The sequence below is a fragment of the Brachyhypopomus gauderio genome, chromosome 2 (genome assembly GCF_052324685.1).
Source record: "Brachyhypopomus gauderio isolate BG-103 chromosome 2, BGAUD_0.2, whole genome shotgun sequence".
NCBI classification, from domain to species: Eukaryota; Metazoa; Chordata; class Actinopteri; order Gymnotiformes; family Hypopomidae; genus Brachyhypopomus; species Brachyhypopomus gauderio.
In genome coordinates, this window is record NC_135212.1 from 44,197,524 (window position 1) to 44,219,760 (window position 22,237).

At 49.3% G+C, this 22,237-nt stretch overlaps 1 protein-coding gene across 3 annotated transcripts in view; it reads right to left on the reverse strand.

Annotated features, from left to right (window-relative positions):
* gas7a (growth arrest-specific 7a) overlaps positions 1-22,033 on the reverse strand; it is a 31,622-nt gene extending 9,589 nt beyond the window's left edge. For 2 of the 3 annotated variants that reach the window (XR_013129327.1, XM_076996787.1), the window contains exons 1-7: positions 21,887-22,033; positions 18,244-18,358; positions 16,301-16,369; positions 14,196-14,281; positions 11,150-11,218; positions 3,288-3,377; positions 1,318-1,433 (exon numbers count right to left, since the gene is read on the reverse strand). Coding sequence is in view for 2 of the 3 variants with exons in the window: in XM_076996787.1 (XP_076852902.1) it covers positions 1,318-1,433; positions 3,288-3,377; positions 11,150-11,218; positions 14,196-14,281; positions 16,301-16,369; positions 18,244-18,358; positions 21,887-21,952 (611 nt within the window). In the remaining variant the exon portion in view is untranslated. Of the gene's footprint in view, positions 1-1,317; positions 1,434-3,287; positions 3,378-11,149; positions 11,472-14,195; positions 14,282-16,300; positions 16,370-18,243; positions 18,359-21,886 lie in introns of those variants that run through there. The other variant, XM_076996788.1, reaches the window with a different exon arrangement.
* Between the last annotated feature and the right edge of the window lie 204 nt (positions 22,034-22,237).

Here is a 22,237-nt window from a genome sequence, read left to right on the forward strand (position 1 = left end):
CAAGCCCACACAATCATTCAAGCGATTACAACGTAGCCCACCTGACTCGCTGATTGGCAGAGACATGGCAGCAAGTGTGTGTGTTCCATCTGTGCAGTTTTCCTGTGTTTCAGAATTAGTTACTTTTAAATAAAACCACTGAGGGGTCCTTTTATCACACACTTCAATTCTACAGTTGGATAGGCTAAGAATTCTTATTCCACCGGTCACTCTGAAGGTAGTTAACTTGACTTCTTCCCTGGGCATTTTTACCATATTTCAAATGGCCTGTTTTAATGGCCTGTGTATGGAGTAGAGGGGTTCCTGCAGTTCGGTTATGGTTGTAGGAGTGTCTCTGCAGTATGAGTATGGTTGTAGGAGTGTTTCTATAGTATCACTATGGTTGTAGGAGTGTTTCTACAGTCTGACTGGTTGTAGGAGTGTTTCTACTGTATAAATATAGTTGTAGGAGTGTTTCTACAGTCTGACTATGGTTGTAGGAGTGTTTCTACTGTATAAATATAGTTGTAGGAGTGTTTCTACAGTCTGACTATGGTTGTAGGAGTGTTTCTACTGTATAAATATAGTTGTAGGAGTGTTTTCTACAGTCTGACTATGGTTGTAGGAGTGTTTCTACAGTATAAATATAGTAGGAATGTTTCTACAGTATGACTATGGTTGTAGGAGTGTTTCTATAGTAACACTATGGTTGTAGGAGTGTTTCTACTGTATCACTGTGGTAGTAGGAGTGTTTCTACAGTCTGACTGTGGTAGTAGGAGTGTTTCTACTGTATCACTGTGGTAGTAGGAGTGTTTCTACTGCATCACTGTGGTTGTAGGAGTATTTCTACTGTATCACTGTGGTAGTAGAAGTGTTTCTACAGTCTGACTATGGTTGTAGGAGTGTTTCTACAGTATAAATATAGTTGTAGGAGTGTTTCTACAGTCTGACTATGGTTGTAGGAGTGTTTCTACAGTATAAATATAGTTGTAGGAGTGTTTCTGCAGTATGACTATGGTTGTAGGAGTGTTTCTATAGTAACACTATGGTTGTAGGAGTGTTTCTACTGTATCACTGTGGTAGTAGGAGTGTTTCTACAGTCTGACTGTGGTAGTAGGAGTGTTTCTACTGTATCACTGTGGTAGTAGGAGTGTTTCTACAGTCTGACTGGTTGTAGGAGTGTTTCTACTGTATAAATATAGATGTAGGAGTGTTTCTACAGTCTGACTATGGTTGTAGGTGTGTTCCCGCACTCGTGTTATCGTTATAGTGTTCCTACAGTTACGGGTCTTCTGCGGCTGGGCGGGGGGCTGAGCCCTGGGGCTGGTGGTCTCTACCTCTCCCTGATGAACTCCGCCATCTCCTTCTGCATCTGCTTTCCCTTCAGCTGCTTCTGCAGAAGAACCTCGAAGCCTGAGACCGTGGTGGCGCCCTGAGGGTCCTTCTTATCAGCCTGCAGAACACACACACACACACACACACACACACACACCTTCTTATCAGCCAGCAGAACACAGAGACGTCAGCATACACACACACACACACACACCTTCTTATCAGCCTGCAGAACACAGAGACGTCAGCATACACACACACACACACACACACACACACACACACACACCTTCTTATCAGCCTGCAGAACACAGAGACGTCCGCATACACACACACACACACACACACACACGCACACACACACACACACACACCTTCTTATCAGCCTGCAGAACACAGAGACGTCAGCATACACACACACACACACACACACACACACACACACCTTCTTATCAGCCTGCAGAACACAGAGACGTCAGCACACACACACACACACACACACACACACACCTTCTTATCAGCCTGCAGAACACAGAGACGTCAGCATACACACACACACACACACACACACACACACACACACCTTCTTATCAGCCTGCAGAACACAGAGACGTCAGCATACACACACACACACACACACCTTCTTATCAGCCTGCAGAACACAGAGACGTCAGCATACACACACACAATCACACACACACACACACACACACACCTTCTTATCAGCCTGCAGAACACAGAGACGTCAGCATACACACACACACACACCTTCTTATCAGCCTGCAGAACACAGGCAGAGAGACGTCAGCATACACACACACACACACACACACAAATGCACGTGCACACGCGCACACACAGGCGCACACACTCCACTCTAAACAGCAGGGGAGGGGTATGATTGTGAATCAGATGGGATGGTGTGGGGGCGTGAGGCCATGTGTGCGGATCCATGTGATTTAGGGCAACAAGGCAATGTGTAGCTCATTGTATGAGTAATTTTGTGTGTGTGTGTGTGTGTGTGTGTGTGTGTGTGTGTGTGTGTGTGTGTGTGTGTGTGTGTGTGTGTGTGTTAATAAGAGTGTGTGGGATTGTACAGTGTATGAGTAGCAGTGCCCACCTGCAGTACAGTGCTTCAGTATGAGCACACTGACCCAACATGTTCATCCTTCACTATGTGTGTGTGTGTGTGTGTGTGTGTGTGTGTGTGTGTGTGTGTGTGTGTGTGTGTGTGTGTGTGTGTGTGTAGGCGTGTGTTTGCGGAGGGGCCTTCGCTCGGGGCGCTACCGATGTGCTTCATCACACCCTGCAGAGGCGTCACATCCTCTTCATCACACTCTTGCTTGAGAGGAGCTGCGCTCGCCCCCCCCCCCGACAGCCCCACAGTTACACACAGCCTCTCGTCCACACTGAGACCTCCAGCCGCCAGACGCACCGGCCCGGCCCGGTCCTGACGAAGGGCTGACTGACAGCTCACGGCTTCACAGTGTGAAGTGTCAGAGAGAAAGGCAGGCTGCCAACCAGAGGGGGCGCTGTGGAAAGTAGTGAGCATCTACAGCCACTGACGTAAGACAACAGCGCGTCTCTCTGGTCACAGGCTGACTAACAGTACACACATGTACCCAGGACCTATTTCACATTAGTCCATAACGGTCACTATATTGTACACTAGTTGAAATGCAAAGCAAGATGGATGAAAGTTCTTTCTCTTTGCCATCCATATATTTTCTTCCTTTATATGTCATATTGCTCCACCGCTATACCTCACATTCTCTCTCTCTATCTTGCTCTCTCTCTCTCCTCTCTCTCTCTGTCTCCCTCTGTCTATGAATGCGTATGTGTGTGTGTGTGTGTGTGTGTGTGTGTGTGTGTGTGTGAGGGGGGGGGGGGGGGGGGGGGTGTTGTGTGTGTGTGTGTGTGTTTGTGTGTGTGTCGGTGTGTGTGTGTCGGTGTGTGTGTGTGTGTGTCTCACCCAGAAGTAGTCACAGTAGCTCCACTCACTGGGTTTGAGCAGTTGTTGCTCTGGGGTAGACTGCGACAGTGGGAACGTGACAAAGTTAATCTGTGGAGAAAGAGGAGACAATTAGGAGTGAGCAAATGTCCTGGACCGGTAAACACAAAGACAGAGTGGGAGAAGAGAGTCACGTTGCTACAGAGAAACTGCAAGAAGGCCATTAAACTTTAGTTGGGAGACTCACTAAATCCTGTTAATGGGCTAGCGGGTCGACTGCAGCTCCTCATGGTGATTGTGCCTCTACACACATAACAAATGCTAAAAACATTCTTGCAACAACAAATAGGTTTAATATATCTACACACCGGCAGATTTAGTTCAGGCATGCCATTTGGTCAGAGCACAGTGTACATTGACTCTCTGTGTGTGTGCGTGTGTGTGTGTGTGTGTGTGTGTGTGTGTGTGTGTGTGTGTGTGTGTGTGTGTGTGTGTGTGTGTGTGTGCGTGCGTGTGTGTGCGTGCGTGCGTGCGTGCGTGTGTGTGTGTGTGTGAGTATACACTCTTGGGCCTACAGCGTCTCCAATTAGCCTGTAAGGGCTGTAATTACGTAATGTTCACCATCTGTACTGCAACTGCCAAACAGGATGTTCCTCCCACTCCAGACACACTCACGCCCACACACACACACACACACACACACACACACACACACACACACAACACACATATACACATGCATGCACACACGCACACACACTCATATTCATACATATACATACACACACATGCACACACACAGAATGCACACACAAAACACACATGAACACACATATACTTGTTGACATACAAACACAGCCTCTGGAACACACGAGCAAGCAACACACACACACACACACACACACACACACACACACACACACACACTTAGGACATTGATCCTCAATTGAAAAGGATGTTTTTCAGTAATGTGTTCATAATTAGGACATGCGTTTCACTTTCATTGCCAGTCACTGATTAGCACCCTAATGCTATTACAGTATTTGTAGCTAAATGACCGGTGCCAGAGAGCCCCTAGGATGTTAGAGGAGATGTTGTGAATGGGACTGTGCATGGAGGAAAGCACACAACTGTGGAAGCCGAGTGAGTCATCTCTGCTGAATGAGAATGTACAGTCAAAACGGAAAAGTAACATATAGCCAATTATAGCTGCTGCCAATGGATCCGACGTGCTTCCAGAACATTCTTCTCAAGTGTTTCCACTTGTGCTTCTCTGCTTAGTTACCTCTAGCATGTCACAACGGGTCTTTGCCAATGTCATTTACATATAAATATTGTCATTTTGACTCTGGGGACGTCAGACGTCAGAGCTGGTCATGTGTGACTTGGCGTGTCACACTAGCACGTGCCCCAAACGTGGCCCACGTGCTCACAGTCCTGACCACATGCTCACACACACTTGCACGTCACAGAAGTGTTGCGTGCTCACTCGCTCATTTTCCGCCTGGGACATCACACTGATCGTCACGGCCGTGGCGTTTCCCTTCACAGTGCGTCTCCATCCATCACCTCCGTCACCTGGCTCAGTGTCGTGTCGTGCCCCGAAACGAGCTCGTTTTTCAGGGCCGAGTGCCATTACAATCTGTCACGTCTCCTCTCGTCATCACTGTAATTCTTGTGCTCAGTACTAGGACAGTATAGCTAATGCGGGACTGCAGTGTGTTGGACACATGGTAGTCATACATACTACCATCTCTCACCACCCAGGATAATCACTACAATAGTCACTACAATCAGTCCTGAAAGGACTGGAGGTCATGACCTCCTTTGACAAATTCAGCATTCTGGCCACAATTGCTGTAGGCTGTGAAACACAGCCCCAGAGGCAGTAAACGTACAGCCCACAGTCACTACCATAGTGCAAGTTTCTCAGCCATAAAGTCGCTTACGCACAGCACATGTCGTGGGTCCGGTTTCGGAAAGATGTTATAAATAATGAAGAATCATAGTCTTTGCTTCTGTTGTTGACCTTACACTTCATCCGGGAAGGAATGTGTGTGTGTGTGTGTGTGTGTGTGTGTGTGTGTGTGTGTGTGTGTGTGTGTGTGTGTGTGTGTGTGTGTGTGTGTGGACAGTGTTCTCTAGCGGACTGCCCAAAAGGAACAGCCGTACCTTTAGACACGGCCCTCCAGCCGTAGGATGAAAGCGTGAAGCACGGTGCAGAGACCTGAACGCTGTCACCCCATTGCATCCCCCATCACACACAAACACACACGCGCGCACACCTCACGCCGCACAGAACATCGCCCATCTCAGCTGTGGTTCAGACAGTAGACTGTTCGGCCTCTGTTGCTAAGCGACAAATTGCTTTCGCTGTAACAGTTGAAGCCCCCCCCCCCACCCCCTCCCTTTCTTGCCAAACAGCATACCACTTTACTTTAACAGTCCACAGCATCACAGCTTCTCCGCCCATACCATCGCCATGAACACCACCCTCACCCCGCTCAGCCCCCATCTAAATGGCTCACATCCATCTACCAGCTGGCACATGCACTGGTAACCTCCACTGCATGCAGGTGATTGGCCAGTGGACTGAGGAACTGGCTTTACCGCTGCCGGACCCACTTGGGCTAGCCCAGACTCCTCCAGGGTCCTGCGTGGTGCGGAGAGGGGGACGTCTCCATCTCCTGCCCACTCACTGGGGTGATCAAGGATGCTTTTGATCAGTGGTTGTTATGTGGTACATAGTGTGGTACATGGTGTGGTACGTGGTGTAGTACGTGGTGTGGTATGAGGTGTGGTACATGGTGTGGTACGTGGTGTGGTACGTGTTGTGGTACATGGTGTAGTACGTGGTGTGGTACGTGTTGTGGTACGTGGTGTGGTACATGTTGGGGTATGTGGTGTGATACGTGTTGTGGTACGTGGTGTGATACGTGTTGTGGTACGTGTTGTGGTATGTGGTGTGGTACGTGGTACGTTACGTGGTATGCGGTGTGGTACGTGTTGTGGTACACATTGTGGTACGTGGTATGCGGTGTGGTACATGGTGTGGTACATGGTGTGGTATGTGGTGTGGTATGTGATGTGGTACGAAGTGTGGTACGTGGTGTGGTACGAGGTGTGGTACGTGGTGTGGTATGAGATGTGGTACGTGGTGTGGTACGAGGTGTGGTAAGTGGTGTGGTACGTGGTGTGGTACATGGTGTGGTATGTGGTGTGGTACATGGTGTGGTATATGGTGTGGTACATGATGTGGTACATGGCATGGTACATTGTGTGGTATGAGGTGTGGTATGTGGTGTGATACGTGGTGTGGTATGTGGTATGTGGTGTGATACGTGGTGTGGTACGTGGTGTGGTACATGGTATGGTACATGGTGTGGTACGTGGTGTGGTACATGGTGTGGTACATGGTGTGGTATGAGGTGTGGTATTACGTGTGGTACGTGGTATGGTACATGGTGTGGTATGTGGTGTGGTACGTGGTATGGTACATGGTGTGGTACGTGGTGTGGTACATGGTGTGGTACGTCTTGTGGTACATGGTGTGGTATGAGGTGTGGTATGTGGTGTGGTACATGGTATGGTACGTGGTGTGGTATGAGGTGTGGTACATGGTGTGGTATGAGGTGTGGTACATGGTGTGGTATGTGGTATGGTACATGGTGTGGTATGAGGTGTGGTACGTCGTGTGGTACGTGGTATGGTACATGGTGTGGTATGAGGTGTGGTACATGGTGTGGTATGTGGTATGATACATGGTGTGGTATGAGGTGTGGTACGTCGTGTGGTACGTGGTATGGTACATGGTATGGTACATGGTGTGGTATGTGGTATGGTACATGGTGTGGTACGTGGTGTGGTACATGGTGTGGTACGTGGTACATGGTGTGGTATGAGGTGTGGTATGGTACATGGTGTGGTATGTGGTGTGGTACGTGGTGTGGTACGTGGTATGGTACATGGTGTGGTACGTGGTGTGGTACATGGTGTGGTACATGGTGTGGTATGCGGTGTGGTATGTGGTGTGGTATGTGATGTGGTATGAGGTGTGGTACGTGGTGTGGTACGTGGTATGGTACATGGTGTGGTATGGTACATGGTGTGGTACGTGGTGTGGTACATGGTGTGGTACGTGATACGTGGTGTGGTACATGGTGTGGTACGTGGTGTGGTACATGATGTGGTAAGTGGTGTGGTACATGGTGTGGTAAGTGGTGTGGTACGTGGTGTGGTACATGGTGTGGTATGTGGTGTGGTACGTGGTGTGGTATGTGGTATGGTACATGGTGTGGTACATGGTGTGGTATGTGGTATGGTACATGGTGTGGTATGTGGTGTGGTACGTGGTGTGGTACATGGTGTGGTACATGGTACGGTACATGGTGTGGTACGTGGTGTGGTACATGGTGTGGTACATGGTGTGGTACGTGGTGTGGTACGTGGTGTGGTACGTGGTATGGTACATGGTGTGGTATGAGGTGTGGTACGTGGTGTGGTACATGGTGTGGTACGTGATGTGGTACGTGGTGTGGTACATGGTGTGGTATGAGGTGTGGTATGAGGTGTGGTATGTGGTGTGGTACGTGGTATGGTACGTGGTGTGGTACGTGGTGTGGTATGTGGTCTGGTACATGGTGTGGTACATGGTATGGTACATGGTGTGGTATGTGGTGTGGTACATGGTGTGGTATGAGGTGTGGTATGTGGTGTGGTACGTGGTGTGGTACATGGTGTGGTACGTGGTATGGTACATGGTGTGGTATGTGGTGTGGTACGTGGTGTGGTATGTGGTATGGTACATGGTGTGGTATGAGGTGTGGTACGTGGTATGGTACATGGTGTGGTATGTGGTATGGTACATGGTGTGGTATGTGGTGTGGTACGTGGTGTGGTACATGGTGTGGTACGTGGTGTGGTACATGGTACGGTACATGGTGTGGTACGTGGTGTGGTACATGGTGTGGTACATGGTGTGGTACGTGGTGTGGTACATGGTGTGGTACGTGGTGTGGTACATGGTATGGTACATGGTGTGGTATGAGGTGTGGTACGTGGTGTGGTACATGGTGTGGTATGTGGTGTGGTACATGGTGTGGTATGAGGTGTGGTATGAGGTGTGGTACGTGGTATGGTACGTGGTGTGGTACGTGGTGTGGTACGTGGTCTGGTACATGGTGTGGTACATGGTATGGTACATGGTGTGGTATGTGGTGTGGTACATGGTGTGGTATGAGGTGTGGTATGTGGTGTGGTACGTGGTGTGGTACATGGTGTGGTACGTGGTATGGTACATGGTGTGGTATGTGGTGTGGTACGTGGTGTGGTACGCGGTGTGGTACGTGGTAAGTGGTGTGGTACACAGATTGCTACACAGGCTCATTCCCGACATTTTGCCTTGGAATTCTGCAGCTTCAAGAAATGCTGATTTTTATTTTGTAAAGCAGGGATTAACACACCCAGTACACACTACACTCTCCACGTTTCTCTCTCCACGTTTCACTCTCCATGTTTCACTCTCCATGTTTCACTATCCATGCTTCACTCTCCACGTTTCTCTCTCCACGTTTCTCTCTCCATGTTTCACTCTACATGCTTCACTCTCCATGTTTCACGCTTCACTCTCCATGTTTCACTCTCCACGCTTCACTCTCCACATTTCCCTCTCCACGCTTCACTCTCCACGCTTCACTCTCCACGCTTCACCACTGCATCATCATCTGCAAAACATCTGCCATTCAAAATCACCAGAAGGTAACACAGAACAGATCTCCATCCTTCATTTACAAAAAGATCAACCTAAATGACTTCTTGGCCTTTCTGTCTCACTCCATCCATATTTCTCTCTGTCTCTTGCTTTGTGTGTGTGTTTCATTTCAACTCCCATTAATCACTTCTATTGCCTTTGTCACCATGGAAACTAGACTAGCCAAGTCTTCCCCCATTCCCTGGGCTGCAGCTACCTCTCCCAGTGGGCGGGCTCTACAGCTCTGAATGACAGCTCTGCTGCCCTGTAAGAATCCTTCTCTTCCAAAACAGTATTTCAGGAGTCCTGTCCAGTGCTCCAGTGTGTACGGAATCCCTGACTCCCATCCTCCCTCCCTCTCTCTATCTTTCCCTTTCCCTCTTTCATTCAGACCAAAGGTTACATAACACCATCTAATAAGTGCCTGTATTATTGTTTTTGAGGATTTCTTGTTTTTGAGGATTTAAATAAATTGGACGGAGAGACAATCCCCCCCCCCCCCCCAACACACACACACACACACACACACACACACACACACACACACCTTCCCCGCAGCGGACGCTGCAGATTGCGTAGACATAGCCGAAGCAGCTCGTAGAGTAAACACGAACGCATGGCAAGACACGGAGAGAAGTCTCACGACAGCGTGGGAGCCTCAAGCGCGTGTGTATGCGCGTGTGTGCATGTGTGTGCGTGTGTGTGTGTGTGTGTGTACATTCTGAGGCGTACGCCTCATCACAGCACACCTGGCTTCAGAATGGCTGCCACCCAAGCCTCTGCTATGTGGGGTTGGTTTAATTCATTTATAGACCTGGTAGGCTAGCAAAGATCAAACCAACAATCAGATACAGTAAAACAAAATGGCAATAAACCATCCATCTGTATATGTGTGTGTATGTGTGTGTGTGTGTGTGTGTGTGTGTGTGTGTGTGTGTGTGTGTGTGTGTGTGTGTGTGCGTGTGTGTGTGTGTGTGTGTGTGTGTGTGAAGAAACCACTCACAGCGAGTGTCATCATCAGTGATGTCACCAATGGTGGTTGTGCTGCTGTCTACAACACGCTACGCTAACTACCACTGTCCTACTGTCTGTACACAACACGCTACGCTAACTACCACTGTCCTACTGTCTGTACACAACACGCTACGCTAACTACCACTGTCCTACTGTCTGTACACAACACGCTACGCTAACTACCACTGTCCTACTGTCTGTACACAACACGCTACGCTAACTACCACTGTCCTACTGGCTGTACACAACATACCACACTAACTTCCATCCCAGTGTCTGTCCTAAGCCTGGCTCTGGACAGCTCATCCTCTGGAGGAGAAAGAGCTGGTGCTCAACCACATACATGTGAAGACTAAACGAACCCCAAAAGCCAAATCCTGTGACTATCCTGTGATGGTAAATCATGCACTCCAAGAGCACTGGACCTGTAGTAAAATACAGACTGGACCTGTAGTAAAATACAGACTGGACCTGTAGTAAAATACAGACAGCACTGTATGAATATCTATAATACACGCTGATGCAAAACAGCAGTGATGTAATTCCTTGGACTTGGAAACACACACGCATACACACACATACACATATACAGACACACACACATATATACACACACACATACATACACACACACACACACACACACACACACACACACACACACACACACACACACAGACACACAGACACAAACACACAGACACACACACACAGACACACACACAGACACACACACACACACACACAGACACACACGCACACACACACACACACACACGCTGCACTCTGAAACAGTGAGGTACGGAATAGTGAGCAGATGTTTCCCATCTGCATCGCACTTTAGAGAAGCTGATTTAAAAGCTCACTGGCCAAGAACTTGGAGCAGCCTGACGATCAGGAGCATCATGGACTGGTGAGTGAGGTTAACTGGTCCAGTCTGAAGGCAGTAAAGCCCACACTGGCTGGAAGCCACAGCCCCACAACACCAGCAGATTCTCCCCACGCCGTCACGCTACTCAACACGCGTGCAAACCTCAGCCATGCTTGCGTTCCCGCTGCCCCATTTGCACATGTTTGTTGTCGTGCGTGCGTGTGGGTTCAGCCGTGTCTCCGATCTCACCGTGGTCTTGGTCTCCTTGATCTCCTTCTCCTTGTTCTGCCTCCTGGCTGGCGAGAGGGAGCCCGGGCTCTGTGGGGAGAGACAGGAGCCATCGTCAAAGCTGCCCTCTGTGTCAAAGCTCCCCTCCATCTCACAGGTCCTCCCTTCTCTCCTTCTCCTTCTCCTTCTCTCTCTCTCTCTCTCTCTCTCTCTCTCTCTCTCTCTCTCTCTCTCTCTCTCTCTCTCTCTGCGCTCTCTCTCTGCGCTCTCTCTCTGCGCTCTCTGGTGCCACACCGCTCAGCTCAACTCCGGCACACGGTCTGCCTGCCTCCGTTGCCGTGGCGAGCAGCGCAGAGTAGAGGGTGTGTGTATGTGTGTGTGTGGTGGTGGGGGGGCTTTAGGGGGTGTGTCAGTGCTCAGAGAGGGAGTGTGGAGGGGGCTGTGGTAGTGGAAATGCAATGAGGAGTGCAGGAGCAGGAGAGAGAGAGAGAAAGGTAAATGACCCTGAGACACTGAGTGAGAGTGAGAGTGACTGAATGAGTGAGTGAGTGAGTGAGTGAGTGAGAGAATGAGTGAGTGAGTGAGTGAGTGAGTGAGTGAGTGAGTGAGTGTGTGAGTGAGTGTGTGTGTGTGTGTGTGTGTGTGTGTGTGTGTGTGTGTGTGAGTGAGTGAGTGAGTGAGAGTGTGAATGAGTGTCTGAGTATGAGTGAGTGTATGAGTGAGTGAGTGAGTGAATGAGTGAGTGAGTGAATGTGTGTGTGAGTGAATGAGAGTGTGAGTGAGTGAGAGTGAATAAGTGTGTGAGTATGAGTGAGTGTATGAGTGAGTGAGTGAGTGTGTGAGTGAGTGAGTGAGTGAGTGAGTGAGTGAGTGAGTGAGTGAGTGAGTGAGTGAGTGAGTGAGTGAGTGAGTGAGTGAGTGAGAGTGTGAATGAGTGAGTGAGTCGTGTTATACACATTCAAAGCTACAGTTAGGAATCCTGAGTTCACACAGATATTAGAATTGGAAGAACTGTGGTGAGAGAGTGAGAAAGAGAGAGTATTCAGAAAGAAAGAAAATAGAAGGTGTGAGAATGACTACGGCCAAAGGAATACTGCTGAAAACAGAAAAAGAACAGCAAGAGCGAAGCAGGCAGGGACAGCTGGACAGTGGGACGGTTGGACAGTGTGGGACAGCACAAGTGGGATGGCACAGAGGGAAAAAATGGGGTTTATTTGTTCAAAGCAGAGCACACCTCCCTCCTGCTGTGTGTGTGTGTGTGTGTGTGTGTGTGTGTGTGTGTGTGTGTGTGTGTGTGTGTGTGTGTGTGTGTGTGTGTGTGTGTGTGTGTGTGTGTGTGTGTGTGTAGGTGTGAACATGAAGGGGGTGGAGAGGAGGAGGGGACAGAGTGGCCATGTGACAAGTACTAAGAAGCTAATTAAGACTGGAGGTGAGTGGAATCCGAGCTGCGTCACCAGCATAAGAGAAAAACACATGATGAGAGAGAGAGAGAGAGAGAGAGAGAGAGAAAGAGAGAGAGATTTCATTTGCTTGTGAGGCTGTTAGATGCTTTAAGGTATCCATGATAGCAGTGTGGAATGTACTGAAAAGAGTCTGTGTGTATCTGTGTGGTGTAGTGTGGTGTGTGTGTGTGTGTGTGTGTGTGTGTGTGTGTGTGTGTGTGTGTGTGTGTGTGTGTGTGTGTGTGTGTGTGTGTGTGTGTGTGCGTGCGTGTGTGCGTGTGTGTGTGTTTATGTCAAGGACTGGAACTGAAAGTGAGAGCAGGTGCTATATTTATACACAGCATACTGAGCAGTAACCGTTGTCCCCCCAGTGCTGGATCCTGTGTGGATGCATGTGCAGGCGTATGTGTGTGTTTGTGTGCAGGCGTATGTGTGTGTTTGTGTGCAGGCGTATGTGTGTGTTTGTGTGCAGGCGTATGTGTGTTTTTGTGTGCAGGCGTATGTGTGTGTTTATGTGCAGGCGTATGTGTGTGTTTGTGTTTTTAGCTTCTGTCCATGATGCTTATCTCTGAGAAACACATCCCAGTTCATCTCCCCACCCCCAGCCTCCTAATAACCGCATGTATTTGCACTGCCTTGCAGAAACATTCACAAATGAACATCTTCACGCTCCAAGACACACACACTTGCAGCTTAACACACACACACACACACACACACATATAAACACACACATTGCTTTCCTTCACAGGACATAAAGCAATAAAGCACAAAGCTCCTCCGTATGTACACAGGGAGAACCCTTCTCCTCCGCCTCCTCAGCAGTCCACCTCCGTCCTCTCCTGTCCCTCCTCTGTCCCTCCTCTGTCCCTCCCCTGTCCCTCCCCTGTCCCTCTCTCACCTTTCTCCGCAACATTGCACATCCAGCCCGGCTCCCGCCACTCTGTCCTGTCCCGTCCCCCGTCGTCCCTCCGTCCGCACCCGCTCCGCGCCCCGTCCCTCCGTCCTCCCGTCGGCCCACCGCACCTCCCGCTCTGCCTCGATCCCCCGGTTCCTGCCTTCCTGGGTCTGGCCGCGGACCGGTCCCTGACCATGCACCAGCGTCCGTGAGTGGGCCGCCCATATGGCCTCATCTCCTCCCGGTCACGCCCGTGTGCGCTGGCACGCCCCACGCCCTCGCCCTGCTGCTACCACTCGCTCACGTGGATCAGAGAGAGGGCGGCACTGGGCCCGGCTTCAGCCAATGGTTTAGCTGCCGTTCATCATGTGACTTGTGGGGGGGTGGGGGGGGGAGGTGTGACATGACGTGAGCCAACGTGAGTCGAGCCCACAGGACAGTGAAGGTGCACTATGGTGATGGTACAGAATGGCACAGATGGGCAGAAGATGAGATGATCCAGATCAAAAACCCAACTACTGGTATTTTTACAGAGTGATAGACTTGATCTGATTTTGAGTTCTTAACATCCAGGTTTAGAAGGCACAGCAGTGGTCAGCTAAGTAACGGGCGTAAGTAGCAATTCAGCTCGCAGCCTTCCATGTCAGTAGTGTTAAAGCTGCCCACAGGACAGTACAGGACCATACAGGACAATACAGGAAAGGACACCATAGGGCAGTACAGGTACCTGGTGGATGGGGCCAGATCTCTGCAATGCCACATCTGCCTTCTTGGGGTGCTGGATATGGGCTCCACGAGGCCGGCATCCATTCACTGCAAGCACACCAGAGGAGCAGAGTTAGCAGCAGGCCCCCGCCTCGCCCACAGGTGCCAAACACCAGGGTGTTCAAACAAGGGCATGGTGATGTCTCTGCTGGAAGGTACAGCAAGATTCATGATGGATAGGAAAGCGCTAAAATTCTGGTTTTCTCTCCCAAATGCATTCGGCCGTTCAGTTTGCTTCAGGGACTCTGTGGATGGCTGGAGTGCCAAAGAGAAGAAAGATAATGACTTTGAGCAGTAGAGCACCTCCCACCTCCTCGTTTAAATCAGATTGGACAAACGCTACCATCCCCTCTGGGGGAGCTTGTCTTCGCTTCTTGCGATTTTAATAAAGCAACAAGATACTGAAAGACAGAGAAATATACAGAGCTATGATTCCATAACATATCAATGAAATATAAACATAGAGATTGATACAGTAGCTAGAGAATACACTGCTTCAGCATGAACTGCTTGCTTTAACAGTGCCCTATGCCCTGTTCCAACAACTCAGCACAATATAATCATTCTTCAAGTACAAACAATTTATTAAACTATATAAAACACATATGTTCTGGTGTAGTATTTTCAGTGACGAACTGCTACTTGTGCGTTTCTCCTTGGCCTATAGGCTGTCAGTCCGTGCGGTTCATTCCCCGAAGAAGAAAGGCCGTCATTCCGCTCCTGTGTTCGGTGTGTACGCCATTCTTGGTGAAGGACTGAGACTTCATTATTGTGTGATGCTCCTAACACTCTTGCCCTGAACACCACTCTTGTTCACATTGTAAACGTGAACAAATGTGTCGTTGTAGCACACCCCCATTTATATGATGAATGGCTCCGTGCAAACAATTGGCAAAGCCAACACGAGTCTGACAGAGACTGTACAACATAGTGACAAATGAGGGGATAATGTAAGCCCCCCCCCCCCCCCCCCCCCCCGCTCAGGTCACACCCCAGCCAGCCACATGTGGGGGCTGTCAGGGAGGCCTAATCCAGTCTTGCCTTGCCCTTGGGGCTGTCCGCTAACGAGCATACCCTCGGGGGCTTGGCCATCCGCTCCAGTTAGCTCCATTACCCTCCAGAAACGTCCCTCCTGTCCTGTCCTTTCCTTTCCTGCTGCTGTCTCTGAGTACCTGTCCCCTCGCAGGGCGTCAGGACAGAGCTGCCTACCCTGTGGGTGTAGCGTTTCGCGAGACACCAGCACTTAATGGCTAGCGAACACCGTCCTCGGCGCAGGACTGGATCTACGAGTGGGGAGGTGCAGTCGCAGGGGGAGCAGGAATCAGGTTACCTTCCCACAGGCTCCAGTGTCGGCGCAGTGAGGACGGAGCGTTCCTGTGTGGCTGGAGAAGCCGACACAACAACCCAAGCTGTTGTGGCCTTCTACCTCATGAATCAGGGCACTGGTAACCTCTACGTTAGGGTGACCAAACGTCCGTATTTCCCGGGACATGTCCGTATTTCACGTCCTGTCCCGGGTTAATCGGGCCATTAATTCTACAGGCACTAGGACCCTGAGCACGGCGTTGTATGACACGGAATCCCTGAGCCTCATCATACTCAACTGGCGGAGAACCAACAACTTACGTTCGCCACCCCCCCCACGCTCGACAACTTACTGGATCCAATTCCAACTCCACATCATGCCAGTGGCGCTGACACACACTTGCTCAGGCAAGCAGACAGCACTCCTCCCTCTGGAAAGCCAGACTTGTGGACGTTGTACTGCCATGGCTGTGTGTGAGGGGGAAGAGGCCTGGCTGACCCACGCAGCAGTGGGCCATGATATCTAGAACACTGAGATTGGTGAGCAGTGCACCCAGGACAGAGGGAACCCAGAACAGTGCACCTAGGGCAGGGGGCAGAGGGAACAGTGCACATAGGACAAGGGGAGGAGGGAACAGTGCACCTAGGGCAGAGGGAGGAGGGAACAGTGCACCTAGGGCAGAGGGAGGAGGGAACAGTGCACCTAGGGCAGAGGGAAGAGGGAAGAGAGAGTCTGAGGCCCCATTCAAGACGCACTGGTACCTGAGCTCTTGCGTGTCCGTTCTGCTTTCGAGGTGGAGACCAGAGCCCTTGTCTGCTCCCACCCCGTCTCTGAAACACAAAACAGCACAGACAGCAACATAAAGGAACCAGACATAAAACCGTCTGATAACGGGTCTGATAACAGAATCATTTCAGTCCTTCACCTCTCTCATTACAAGGGAACGTGATGATTAAGAAACCGATCTGTTCAAACGACACTGCGCTTGTAATAGCTCATGAGATCAGCAAATATGTGCACGTTCAAGCCTTCACTGTCACAAATGTCTCCTCTGGCCGTAGCGCATCCCAGTCTCAACAACCGCCGCGTTCCTTCCAATGGAAGCGGGTCACCCATCACCAGTCAAGTGCAGTCGCACTTTCCCTGCTGTGTACAGAGATGCCAGCCACACCTGTCACTCAGAGGCCCCTAATAATGTTGCCTGAGGGCTCAGATGGATCTTTTTACCCACACATGATAAACAGCTTCACTCTTTCCAGGCAGAAAGCATCAAATCTCCCCACAGAGACAAAAAAATAAAGTCCTGAGCAACTGTTATTCTTTAATCAGTCTCAGATAGCAGCCGTGGTTATTTAGGTTGGCTGATTGACAGCAGTGATCTTAAATGTTAGTGCAGCTTTAGATGTCTGGGAGGTGCAGGTCAGAGTTTCTGTAAGCAGGCGTCAAAAAGTCAGACTCTGTATATTTGCCCTTATATTCAATATGGTTTAAGCAGCCACAGCTATGATTGCTTTTTTTTCTTTTTTACACATCAAAAGACCAGAAGATTGTTTTAATGACTGAGAGACCTTCATGTTGGGTCTCTGACACATGTATCTGACTTCTCACATTTCTCACAAAATGGCAGTTATTCATTTTGAAAGGCAACGGATGCCAGCTATATAAAACAAATATAACACTGAGCTGCGCATCATGGCCGATGTGTAATCCACGAGAGACAAGCACTGTACAGAAACACTGAAGAAAGGAAAACACGCTGTTGTTTACACAACGTTACGGCTGTTCCCTAAAATAGCCCACAGACGGTCCGGCCAGTCCTCCCAGGAGACCCGAGGGCCTGAGCCAGGGACGTGCTGGGTGCCAACCCAGAGTCAGGTATAATGCGGCACTCGTAAAAAGAGAGCACTGACCCTGGACCTGCTTTCTACTAAAAACACAGCAGTGTGAATTATTGCAAGAGAGAACTCTGATCCAAGATCAGCAATGATGCGGCATCCCACGGCTGCGCTCCTTAACTGCTGATAGTGATCACTGATAGAGCAGCACACTGAAAACAAATGGCCACTCAGGCGTTGGGCAGAGCAGGCGGAGGGCTGCGCTACGTCAGTGGCACAGGGAAATGAAAAGGTTACAAACACTGTGTGTGTGTGTGTGTGTGTGTGTGTGTGTAAATAAAAAAAGAATCCATTCCTGATCGACTCCGTTGCTCCCATTTCAGACGATGGCAGAGAATGCGAATGCATCCCAGCCGGCGGCCCATCACCCCTGGCCTAGACAGGCTGCCGTGGTTACGCAACACAATGAGAGAAGTGTCTGCCCTCTTATCGGACAGTCGCAGGCCCAGCCTGCCGCCCGAGGGCTCGGTTCGGCCGTTTCATATGAAGCGTGTGCAGATAAGCCACTTGTTGTGTGGCTGGTGACAGTGGAGTGGAGAACCAATGAGCAGGTTTGTTTTGATCGGCCGGCAAGGCCTAATCAAAGGGACGTGGCGTGAAGCAGCCTGTGGGCACGGCTGTCCAAGAAAGACTTTAATGTCTGATGTATTTCCACTGCATGATTACCTTCTCTGTGTACAAATGTCGGCCTATAGTCACTTTCGGGGCAAAACGGAAGGTCTCAAGTGTGGAGACAAGCCCTGATCAGAAAGCACGCGTCCACCGAGCCCCAGGCGTAAAAATGTGAGGTAAGGGAGAAGCGGACCCACCTGTGTCGTCCGCATGGTCTTTGTGCCCCTCGTCTGGCCTGGAGCACCTCCAGCCTGCTGGCAGAGGAGCGCTGGCCCCTTTCTGGTCTGCACCACAGCTGGAACCCCTGCACTCCTGGGACACACACCGCAGACGGGCCAGGAGACAACAGACAACAGCCTTAGTGACATGAACCTCACCTCTGTTAACCCTTCCAGTTCTCCTCCACAGTAGTGGCTGCGCAATTATAATTAAAACACTAATCACATAAGAACTTCTTCATTGTGAAAGGTCAGAGCTGATGTCTTCTTCTGTGTAGTGATGCGTTCACCGCACTACGTTCGCCGCACTGCGTTCGCCGCACTGTGTTCAGGCATTTTGGGTTGTAATCAGCTTTGGTAATCCAACGGCTGTTGGAATGAATCATAATGCCGTGTGATGTAAGCATGGTGGCTAGGTTCACATGTCCCTGCAGAATGTTTTGGGGAATGTTTCTGACAAATCACAGGTGTTTCGCAGCCCTGCCACGAAAACATGGCCAGAACTTCTCATCACCGTATGCTCACCAGTCACTGGGTTACATGCACCACTTTATTAGAATCCCACTGGAGGCATTTAATGCCAATCACCCATCTGGATGCAACATTTGCACTACACAGCTTCCAACTCTTTGCTGTCTGTATGTGACCACAGGACTGTCTGTGATTGAATATTTCTGGGCTGTGAACTGCTGTCAGTGACGGGTGGGGATAAAGGGATCTGAAGAATTGTGCGTGGCCAAGATAACTTACACTTGACAGAAATTATACATTTCTAAAGGATGCAAGACATAATAAAGCCATGAGCATAAAGCCCTAGAAGCTTATCATTTTGGGGTTTTTATAATGGAACTATGAAAGGTTTACAAATGCAAGTAGGACCATCTTAAAAATTATTCTGTGTTGTGTGGTAGGTCGCAGCCTGATGAGAAAAAAATATCCAACAATCTAACATTATATTACCAGTCAAAACAAAACCAATGGCTCACACACCTTATCTACAGTGTCCAGAAATCGCTCAGAGTGAGAGAAGGGTATATGTGAAGAGGGAAAGAGGGAGGGGGAGAGAGAGAGAGAGAGAGAGAAGGAGAAGGGGGTATATATAAAGAGAGAGAGAGCGGGAGAAGGGGAGAGGGAGATAGTGAGCGAGTGGTATATATAAAGATGGAGAAAGGTAAAGGGAGAGAGGGAGAAAGAGACTGAGAGAGGGGTATATATAATGAGGGAGAAAGGGAGAGAGGAAGAGTGAAAGGGAAAGGGAGAGAAGGAGAGAGGGAGAGTGAAAGGTAGAGGGAGATAAGGAGAGAAGGAGAGAGAGAAAGAAAGAGGGAGAGTGAAAGGGAGAGGGAAAGAAGGAGAGAGGGAAAGACAGAGAGTGAGATGGAGAGAGGGGGAGAGAGGGAAAGAGAAGGAAAAGGATCAAAGCAACACCAAAAGCAGGAAACAAGAGCAGAGCCTTAGATAGCAAGACAAACGTTAGAGCGGAGGACCAGTGAAAGCAGGAAGGCTCCCCAGACTGAGAGAGTTGGCTACCAAGACACAATACAAGCAGAGCCAGATCAGGCTGAACTTGGCCTGTCCTCACACACGGGACTGGGCACACCAGCTCATTGGGGAGAGAGAGAGAGAGAGAGAGAGAGAGAGAGAGAGAGAGAGGGTTGGAGGGTATAAGGAAGAATAAGGAGCCATCAGACTGGGCACTGTGCAGCACTGCGCTGCCATGGCCACCGTGGGCGGAGCCCCTCTTTGATGTGCCACATAAAAGAGATTCCACACCACTTCCTCCCCTCCCCCCCCTTCACCCACTTCTCTCCTCCTTCTCTGCAGATCTCTGGTTCGAGGCTTATTCAAGCGCCCAGCGCATGCTGAGAGGGGGGCACAGACCCTCGAGGATGCCACGCACAACTACTCCGCTCTTCCGCTCTTCCGCTTTAGCGTCTAGACGGCAGACCATTTGGGTGCCGGTACGACTGCCCTTTCTGACGGGCGGCTACAGCGAAGTTCGTCATTTACACCCAGGCACCTACGCTGGTGTGGTTTAGGGGGGTTCCATAGGAGAACAGCAGTGGGCCTGGACACTGGCTGTCTGCCTCGGCATACCGCTGTGCTAACAGGTCTCATTAAAAGACTAACTGCCCGTTTGGATCAACAGAACCTTTCATGAAATGCCCTCCGTCAGTTCCGAGATGTTTCTGCTTCTTTACTACTGAATCAAGGTGGGAAACTAATTTGTATGCTTGGGTCTAAAATTGCCAGCCCCTGTGAATTTGCCAAGTGGAACGATGATTAATGGCATTTTTGCCTTATGTAGTTAGATAATGCAATTGCTTTTTTCAGTTTTGTCAATCAGCTGATAGCAAAGACCAGACAGATGCCTGCAAAGATGTCCAGCAAGTCATTCACAGTTCACACTGCAGGTTAGGAGCTGTCAGACTAAGCAATAGATATTAACTGGGTGGAAGAGAGATACATGAGATCCCCAGACACAGTGAGTTCACACTTTCTCTGCTGCATAAAGCAAGGGACTGACTGGAGAGGAAGATCTCATAGTTTCAGTCCTTGGATTTTCAGAGCCAAATCCTGCAGTTTCTTTCATTATGATTAGTCCAGGATCCAAGAGGAAGCAGCTCTTAAATTACAAAATAAAAGCTTCTATCTAGAACCTGAAGTTGAGAGCAACTCTTACAGTACATTACCTATAACACCAGGTTGGCTGTATATATAAACTGTATTATGCATTATGTGTATTAGTGTTCATCACGAATACTAATAAATAATAGACCCAATTTTTACTATTCAGTAACAGATATTAAGGCCCCAAAGTTGGCATCATGGCAGTGAATACAAATTTCACATTTTTCACTGAATTTCACAGCAAAACAGACATAGAAAGATATTTCATTATGCTCAAAACCTGGATTCCCTCCCTTTTCATCAAGCACCTTATAGCTGGGGATATAATCATGCATCCCACACCCAGAAAGCTTTATACATCATCCTTTGACTCAAAAGTTTACCCTGGGAATTGCAATAAACGTGGGCCATCAGAAAATGCTAACAATAATTTTGAAAACACATCATAAGGCTGAAAAGCAGCCAGAGGGTGAATTGAAAGCGTAGCTATTAGCCAGGCAAACAGACGGCTGGAAAAGCACAACTCTGCGCTGCGCTAATGCTTGACACAAAGCACATGGAGGGAAAGACTGGGTATTCCAGGAGGCCATAATTTAACACACTTGAATGGGTCAGAAATGAGAGGAGGGACATGAGACAGCTCGAAGGGCACATGGCCTCAAGTCCAATCTAATGAGCATGTCTATATAAACAAACCAGATTTCACATGACATTTCCTTGCTTCATGGTAAACAGGAGGGTTGTTCAGGAACTAACAGAGGAGCCATAAGAGTTAAGACAAGGTAGACAAGACAAGAGTAGAACAGATCGATGGGCTCAACAAACAGTGAATTTCACTTCTAGGTTAAGACATTTAGATTCAAATACTTTCAGATTAAGATCCACTGGGCATTCATCACCAACTCTTAGCAATCAAAATAAACTGCAGAATTCAAAGAGTACGAGAATTTAAAGCGTACAATGAACGTCAGTGTCAAACCAAAACTCTTACCATGTATTCCAGTTCCTCGAACGACCCTTTACAAGACAGCAGTGGACGCGAGAGTCCTGTGTGCATCTAACACCAGATCAGAGGCTTCTACAGGGAGTGTATCTTTCACCCACAGGGGAACTCCTCTCAGCACAAAGCAACTCAAATCCCAGGCTTGAAAATCCACATGACGTGGAAAGAATGAACAGATTTGACCCCTTAGCCATGTTCTCCCGCCCTTATTTCCCAAAACCAGAGGTCAAACAAGAAACGTCTGGCTCTGGTCGCCGGGCCTGGGAACTTTCTAAAAGGGCTTTGTTAGGAAGTTCCAGATGCGAGTGAGTGAAGAACATGCCCCTGGACGTTGGAGGG